The sequence below is a fragment of the Octopus bimaculoides genome, chromosome 23 (assembly GCF_001194135.2).
Source record: "Octopus bimaculoides isolate UCB-OBI-ISO-001 chromosome 23, ASM119413v2, whole genome shotgun sequence".
Lineage (NCBI taxonomy): Eukaryota > Metazoa > Mollusca > Cephalopoda > Octopoda > Octopodidae > Octopus > Octopus bimaculoides.
The window spans coordinates 9,860,710-9,869,537 of NC_069003.1; the positions used below are offsets into that span (position 1 = coordinate 9,860,710).

At 35.1% G+C, this 8,828-nt stretch overlaps 2 protein-coding genes across 5 annotated transcripts in view; one reads left to right on the top strand and one right to left on the bottom strand.

Annotated features, from left to right (window-relative positions):
• LOC106873655 (transmembrane protein 205) overlaps positions 1–2,395 on the top strand; it is a 19,956-nt gene extending 17,561 nt beyond the window's left edge. For both annotated transcript variants that reach the window (XM_014921103.2, XM_014921104.2), the window contains exons 3-4: positions 151–314; positions 1,989–2,395. In XM_014921103.2, coding sequence (XP_014776589.1) covers positions 151–314; positions 1,989–2,273 — 449 coding nt within the window. In that variant the 3' untranslated portion in view covers positions 2,274–2,395. The remainder of the gene's footprint in view (positions 1–150; positions 315–1,988) is intronic.
• Positions 2,396–8,828, bottom strand: part of LOC106873654 (HCLS1-binding protein 3) — a 50,384-nt gene continuing 43,951 nt past the window's right edge. The window contains exons 8-9 of one of the 3 annotated variants that reach the window (XR_008266665.1): positions 4,080–4,295; positions 2,396–3,961 (exon numbers count right to left, since the gene is read on the bottom strand). Coding sequence is in view for 2 of the 3 variants with exons in the window: in XM_052976103.1 (XP_052832063.1) it covers positions 4,191–4,295 (105 nt within the window). In the remaining variant the exon portion in view is untranslated. Of the gene's footprint in view, positions 3,962–4,024; positions 4,296–8,828 lie in introns of those variants that run through there. The other 2 variants (XM_052976104.1, XM_052976103.1) reach the window with 2 other exon arrangements.

Here is an 8,828-nt window from a genome sequence, read left to right on the forward strand (position 1 = left end):
ATAGAATAAGTACTAGGCTTACAAAGAATAAGTCCTGGGGGGGTGCGATTTCTTCAACTAAAGACTAAAACAAGTAAAAGAATCAGTAAATATGTATGCACACACAATGTTTATGCTGAAGAACTAAGCTGAGTAATTATCTTTTGAAAGGTCCTGTAATGATAATGGTGCTCCCTCGCCACAAGTTTGGTGAGGTACAAAGCAAGCTGTTCCCCTGCTTTTTTGCACTTGGAACTGTAACTTCATCAATCACATTAATGACATATGTATTGAAAAACCCATATGTAAGCTGGGATACTCAGAATAAAATTCAGGTAAGTGAAATGCACTTTTTTGTTTTCATCATCATTATTATTATTATTATTATTATTAATTATCATTATTATTATTGATTATAAAGGTGGCAAGCTGTCAGAATTGTTAGCACGCCCAGGCAAAATGCTTAATGGTATTTCGTCTGTCTTTACATTCTGAGTTCAAATTCTGCAAAGGTTGACTTTGTCTTTCATCCTTTCCGGGTCGATAAATTAAGTACCAGTTACGCAGTCTGGTTTGGCATGGTTTCTATGGCTGGATGCCCTTCCTAATGCCAACCACTTTACAGAGTGTACTGGGTGCTTTTACATGGCACTGCACAAGCACTTTTATGTGACCCCACACAAGCACTTTTACATGTTGCTGCCCAGGCACTTTTATGTGACACCACCATAAGTGTTTTACACAATCACAAGGATTGATCTTAACACTTCTGCTGTTGGTTATGGGTCTTCTTGAGTACGGCCAGGCACCAGGTATCTTGGTTCTTTGTCATCTCACCTGAAAGGTTCAGCTTCCTGAGGTTGTTCTTCAGTACTTCATCTCGTGTCTTCCTGGGTCTCCCACTTCCACGCGTTCTATCCACTTTGGGAGATCAGCATTGAGCAATAAGGTAAGGTGCCCCAGAACCACACGGTAAAGTACCATTGGCAAAGAAAGGAGACAAGAGGGCTGGAGAAACTGAAATGAGAAGAGAACAATGGCAGAAAACAGAGCTGGTTGGAGAGATTGTGTTGTGGCCTTATGTACCTTCTGGCATGGAGAAAACTAACTGACATATATGTATAATTATTTACATTATTTACATTTGACGGATATTTGTCCTCATTTTGTTTGTTAACACAATGTTTCGGCTGATATACCCTCCAGCCTTCTTCAGGTGTCTTGGGGAAATTTCGAACTTGGGTTCTCATACAGTTCTATATACATGATCAAGTATAACTGATCATGTATGGAAAATTGGAGACCACCTCCCACTGTGGGATGAAGTTAAAATAATAGACAGAGAACACCATTGGAAAATACGAAAACTAAAAGAAGCAGCACATATGCTAGGACACAACAACCTCCTAAGCAGACCAAGTGCAGATATGAGCAGCATATGGGAACCGGTATTAATGAAGGACAGAAAAATATTAGATTTATAAACCCTAAAATTCAATCAATAATTTCCCATGGGCATATGGCATAGTGGTTAAGAGCGCAGGCTACTAACCCCAAGATTCCGAGTTCGATTCCAAGCAGTGACCTGAACACTAATAATAACAATAATAATAATACTAACAACATCGAAAAATACCTTAGGAATGAGAACCCAGGTTCGAAATTTCCCCAAGACACCTGATGAAGGCTGGAGGGTATATCAGCCGAAACGTTGTGTTAACAACTAACAAGATGAGGACAAATATCTGTCGAATGTATATAATGTAAATAATGTACAGAATTCCTCGTCTCTTAGATATAGAAGTATAGGCGTTAGGAAGGGCATCCAGCTGTAGAAACTCTGCCAAATCAGATTGGAGCCTGGTGTAGCCATCTGTTTTCACCAGTCCTCAGTCAAATCGTCCAACCCATGCTAGCATGGAAAGCGGACGTTAAACGATGATGATGATGATGATGATATGTATAATCTACAAACTTTTTACTAATTCATTTCTGTCATACATTTTCAGGTTGCCATGCTCTCGTCTAATCTGGTCTTTTCCCTGCTAAACTTCCTTGTGTTCGGCCCTCAGTCCTCAGAGGCTATGTTTAAACGACATAACTTGGAGCAGAAAGTTGGAGTGGGACATGAAGTAGGCTTCAGTGTCGATCGCTCAGAACTCATGAAAAATCCAATCTATGCTGCCATCAATAAAACTTTCAGCCGTTATCATATGGCAAGCACATTCTCAAACTTCCTCATTATGCTAGGTAATTTTTCGCATCTTTATTCTCTGTCTTTCAGAGGCCTCTAATTGATTTCCAGCATTCTTTCCCTCTCAACTTTATATAGTAATTTGTCATTCTTTTTTTTTTTTTTTTCAAGCTTTTGTAATCAAAAAATTTTTTGCAAAAATAAATGTTGATTTAAACATAATTTCTGTTGATATTTTATTTTATAAAAAAAAAAAATAATAATTCATACAAAAGTCCATGTGCGGTTGTGTAGTTAAGAAGCTTACTTCCCAACCATGTGGTCTTGGGTTCAATCCCACTACACAGCACCTTGGTAAGTGTCTTCTACTATAAACCTGAGCTGACCAAAGCCTTGTGAGTAGGTTTGATAGACAGAAACTGGAAGAAGCCCATCATATGTATGTACGTACATATCTATCTATATATATATATACAATTGTCAAGTATTACCTCTAACATTTATTTTATATATATATATATATATATATATATATTTTGGATCAACTTGAAAATATTGTGTCAACAGGAATTTTCAAAAATGTTATTAATTTCAATGATATTTTCTGTATCTGAATATGTTAATACAACAGAAATTGTTGGCTTTGTGAGGTGAATTCTACATTTAAAGATGTGATTTTCTTTATATGTAATTTTGTTATATATATTCACATTTTGTGTGTATAAACATGTATGCATATGTGCATACTCTTGTTTAGACATCTTGTAATTGTTTGAAATGAGCATCATCATCATCATCATCATCATCATACGAAGATCGTTCATTTCCAGTTTTCCTTGAAAAGCTTAGGGAAATATGACCTGGGCTGGAAACAGGTGAGGATTGGCAACAGGAAGGGCATCCAGCTACAGAAAACCTGCCTCGACAAATTCTGTCTGAGCCATGCTAGCCTGGAAAAATGGACAGTAAATGATGATGATGTATTAAATTTAGTATATGTGACGGCACATTACCTAGTGGTTAATGTGTTGCGCTTATGATCAGAAAGTCACAGGTTCAATTCCTTGACTAAGCAGTGCACTGTGTCCTTAAGCAAGCCATTTCATTTCATGCTGCTCCTGTCTTACCGGCAGAAAATGAGCAACAGCGCAGTGCTGGTACAAACCACTCTACCTCCAACTGTCGCATCTTTTTTGTGTTAATTCCTAGAGGGACAAAACGCCATGTGAACCTCAACAATGAGAGATCCAGAACAGTTATCATTATGCATTCTATATTGTGTAATCTATTAGTAGTAGTAGTAGTAGTAGTAGTTGGCTGCGTCTCGTGTTTCCGAGCTTGCAATCCAGTTAATTTTCCTGGGTGTTTGAACCGCAATCCAAGGGTTGCATGAAACATACGGGGACATTGTGGACAAGGGATAGAAGGGGTTGGTTTGGGAAGGAGAAGGCGCTGCTTTCTCTCTCGTCTCTTGAGTTCAGCTCCTGCGACTCGGGCTTTCTCGAAGTCCGCTGAACCCGTTTTGATGGTGTGTCTCCAGAGGGATCTGTTTGCCGAGATATCCTCCCAGTGTGCGGGGTCAATGTTGGTGTTTTTCAAGGTTGATTTGAGTTGGTCCTTGTACCGCCTCAAGGACGTTTTCCTTCAGACAGTTCACCGTAGAGACAGATCTTGGGAAGGCGGTGTTCTTTCATCCGACAAACGTGACCTGACCATCGGAGATGATGTTCAATGATCAAGGCTTCAGTACGCAGGAGACCTGATCTTTCAAGCACAGAGTTGTGTAATCTATTAATAAACAATAAATAGTAATTCTCATGGAAACATATGTTACATACGTGAAAAATCAACTTCTTTCTTATTCATTTATTATAATAATTATTATTATTATATTTTAGTGACAAACCTGCAGCATTTTGTTGTTGCATACACTGAGATCTTGTTCCTTTCATGTGGGATTTGATATTAGTTGTGGTTTTGGGGTCATAGATCCATGATTCATCACCTGTTATCATTTTCAGAAAGTTTTCATCTTTCTCAACACAATCGAGGAAGTCTTGTGCAGCTGAAACCCAACTTTTTCGAGACGACCACATTCTACACACTTCACTTCCAAACAATGCTGTAAACAACAGAAGTGCGTGAGAATGTTATAACTTAGTGTGCATGAGCAACAAAATTCAAGGTCAATCTGTTCCAAGCGGCTTCACTCAGCTGTTACCAGAGCAACAATCCCCAATAGTTTTTGATCAGCCCTTATACAGTTTGTAGGAGAGGAGATGGGTGATTACGCAGACCCACAGCATTTGACTGTTACTTTATTTCAGCAACCTCAGAAGAACGAAGGGTAAATTTATCCTCAGCAGGATATGAAAAACAAACATAAAAGGGCCATCAATGAATACCAGAAAATATTCTCTTGGACTCTGTAATGATTTTTGCCAAATGATAATTTTATAAGTAAAATACAAAGAAAAAAATAAATTCTTTTTAGAAAATAATTTTTTTTCTTTATTAACTTTATTTTTTAAAACCCAGGCAAAGTTTTTTTCTTTTTTTCTTATAAAAGATAAACATTTTTTTTATAGAGAGATGTAGGATAATCTATTTGGCATATTTCGAACATATCTTTTGTTGGATAGGGCTACACTTTTACTACTTTCAGGTATTAGATTGTGGCCATGCTGGGGCAACTCCTTTGAGAGTTTAAATGACTGTAAATCGACCTCAGTGTTTTATAAATTTCTGTTTACTTTATTGACTTTGAAAGAAAAAAATAATTAAGCTAACCTGAGCATAAATAAATGTAATCAATACCACAAGGTATTTTGTTAGGCAAACTACCATCTTATTTTTTTTTTTTTTTTTTTATAATTAATCAGTTTAGAATGTAGAAAATAATTTTTTTTTAAATACCACATTCAGAAAACTGAATATTTAGTACTTAGCAATTTCTAATTTAATATTCTATCAGTTTCTAGAACCTATCTGCTAAATTCAGTATTTTATACGTGAGTGAGTGAACAAATGAAAGTAAGTAGCACTCAATACATTTGGTTGGAGTTACATTTACTAAATAACAGTTTAACTCAGCTCCATGTGATATAAAGTGTCATAGGCCTGTAGGACACACCATCATCTCATCAGGAAGCAGGATGTGCCTTAAATGGCCACGTAACTTTGACCCTTTAGAATTTAAACCAGCCATATTCAGCCCACATATTTTACCTGTTTTAAGTTCAAACTAGCCAGATCAAGCTTCTCACACCTATCTTACAATGTCATTCTAAAAGTAAGCAATCGCATCATCAAAATCTTGAAGCTACAAGCTAATGCATCACTAATTCAAAACAATGTGAATAAATAAGCATTACATTTGACAGAGAAACCTGAATGCTAAAGGTTAGCTCTTTAGTTTTGAAACCAGCCATATCCGTCCAAATATTCTACCTGTTTTATGCTCAAGCTGGCCAGATCCAGCTTCTCACACCTACCCTACAATGTCATTCTGAAAGTAAGCAATCACATCATCGAAATCTTGAGGCTACGAGCCAATGCATGATTAATTCAAAACAATATGAATAAATAAGCATTACATTTGACAGAATTGAATGCTAAAGGGTTAAGTCATATGGAACTAAGTCTAACTCTTATTATATATGTATGTATGTATATTGCCTTTACACTTCATTTAAGTAATCCATGATGTTTATAAGGAGACCTTATGACAGTCTGTTCTGCTATAAGAAATGGTTCTATTCTGTAAAAGTTTCATTCAGCATAGCCATTGAGTTATGGCAACGCTGAATCATCACTTATTTGTAAATAATTGACACCATATGTGATTTTCACTTAATCCAATAATGTCTAAATTAGTAATATACTGAAACACACACACACACACACACACACACGCACACATACACACACACACACACACACATATATATATAAGCAATAATAAATCTCTGAACGAGGTATAAACAGTAGCTGCATGACAACGTGAAGTATATTTGCCACTTAAATGCGGCTAACCCCTAAGGGTGAATGCTACTGTAGCTTGTAGCCCCAGGAGAACATCTCCTCCAGCTGGCTATTGACACTATATATATGTATATATATATATATATATATATATTTGCAGTTAAATATATGTCTGGTCATCCAGTCATAGAGTGACCAATGGTTTTGTATCCACAAAACAAATTAACTGACCATAAAGGATGTCTACCTCCAGTTTGAAGTGAGGTTATATGGCCTCCATCAATAGAGTCTGACAAGCCGTTCATAAAGCTTAACGATTTATGGATACAAAACCATTGGTCACTCTATGACTGGACATATATTTAACTGCATGTAGATATATTACTGCTCTATTCCTTAGAGTGTGCTTCTTTTTGGAATATATGATCCACCGACGACATATATACATACATATATATATATACATACATATACTTAATGCATAATATATGGATTTATCTAATCCAGTGGTACTTACAGAAAAGCTCCTTTAGTGGACCAGGCTACAAACCATGTAGTAAAAGAATACTTAGGAATGTAATGTAGAGTCCTATGTAGTTGAAATCCAGCAAATCCAATCAGTGAAGATTATTTCATTAGGAGTATATAGAATATAAAGAAAATCAGGAGCTATGAGATAAATATATTTATTTCAGTTTTTCCATGATGTGTCTGTGAAACGACTGTAAGCTTATGGGTATTAACTGATGAAATAATTATATTCATTATTCATCTCATACCTCCTGACTTACTTTATATATATATATATTTTTATATATATAATTTTGACCTGTAAAGTGGACATTTAATGTGCTAGAAATAGACCACATGTGTCTACTAAGACCTAGTAGTTATATATATATATATATATATATATATATATATTCGTACATACACATACATATCCATTTGAAATGACAATAATCTTGCAACAGCTGCCTTGTCAGGGTCTAAAATGACATTATGCCTAATGTGTCTTTCCCTCTTTCTTTTTCTTAAGATGATGCACGTGGGGAGTGATTTGAAGGAGATTTGGCTGCTATTTCTTGCAAACTGAGCAACCATGTAATGGCTCCCTCATTTGGTTCATAATGAGAGTATATTATAGGTACTGATAATTGAAATATATTTCTTGAAGATGAATGAAAAAGAGTTCAATAATGAAACGAGGTAAAGCTGCCCAAATTCTTATGCTTTTACTCTTTGCTCTGAATAAGTAAAGTTCTCCTTAATTCATTTGGCTGGGTCAAGAATACACAGCTAGGTAGCCGTTATACAGGAAATATCATCCTTGATAAGGGGCAGTATGACAGAATGTGCTGCACAATTGTCATTGTACATCTTTAGTGCTTAACGATGTGCTTTCAGTCGTCTGGTACGAAATGATTTTTATATAAGTAAAAAGAGAGATTGCTATGATAATCCAACATTGTTGAAAAGAGACACTGGACAATATTGCTCTCTGATATTCCAAAATTGGGACGGTCACATTTGGGACAATTTTTGTCATAGGTTAGCTTAGATTGAGTAGATCTACAGTCAAATACATTTCAACCATGACCATCCCATCAATTATTTTAATTTTTTTTTTTTTTCACAGACATAATGATAGCAGTATCCAATGTGACTTCTATTTCTTAGGATAGAATGTGCTACAAACGAGAAATTACTTGTTTTAGCCACAGTAAGGGACAAAAACAATAAACTAGGAGTTTTCTACTTTGATGTTGCCTGGTCCAATTACAACATGTTTCTAAATTATTTGTTTGTTAATTATGTTAATATAAAATTTTAAATGCCTTCTTTTATGCTGCTTTAAATCATAAACCGTATAGGACCCACACCCATTACAAGCATCTTATGGGTGTCTTAATCTTCTAGTAACTTCTGCTATATATTTAACTCCATTAATGACCACCCCTCCATCCATCTTCATCCACTTATATTTCAGTGAGGGCAATAGAAGTGGATTTCCTCAGACATACTTTTCCAGAACATTCTATCTGAAGTAACCATCAACAAATGATCCAGTTGGATCCACAAGTGTCATTAACCAAAGTTTTGGATATTATCCAATCATCTCGCTCATGATCGAGTCACATGATTTGATTAACTTCAAAAATGATTTAAGAAATTTGTTGCATTTAGCAAAATAACTAAGTTTTGCATATATTTCTACACTAATTATTCAGGTACTTGGAATATAAACTTATGAAAAGGTACTTCAATAAAATTATGATGAAGTTTGTAATTAAAATACGGGCACTTTAGAAAAAAAAGGCATTGTATCAAACAGGCAGTGTCAGGCAAATGGTATCAAAAAGATTAATACTTGAAGGATGAAAGCAATTACATATACATATATATATATGCATAAAATATATCGTAAAAGATTACTTTTTGGATAAAATGACAACAGGCACCTACCAATTAAAAAAGCTGAACAAATCATTTGGTTTGCATTTTAGATATTAGGTCTGAGTTAAAAAACCCTATTTAAAAGATGTTCAAAATATTATGTTGCCAGATAAATGATCCCACACCGGTACATGTATATGTGTATATATATGTATATATATGTATTATATGTATATATATATATATATATATATATATATATATATATATATAT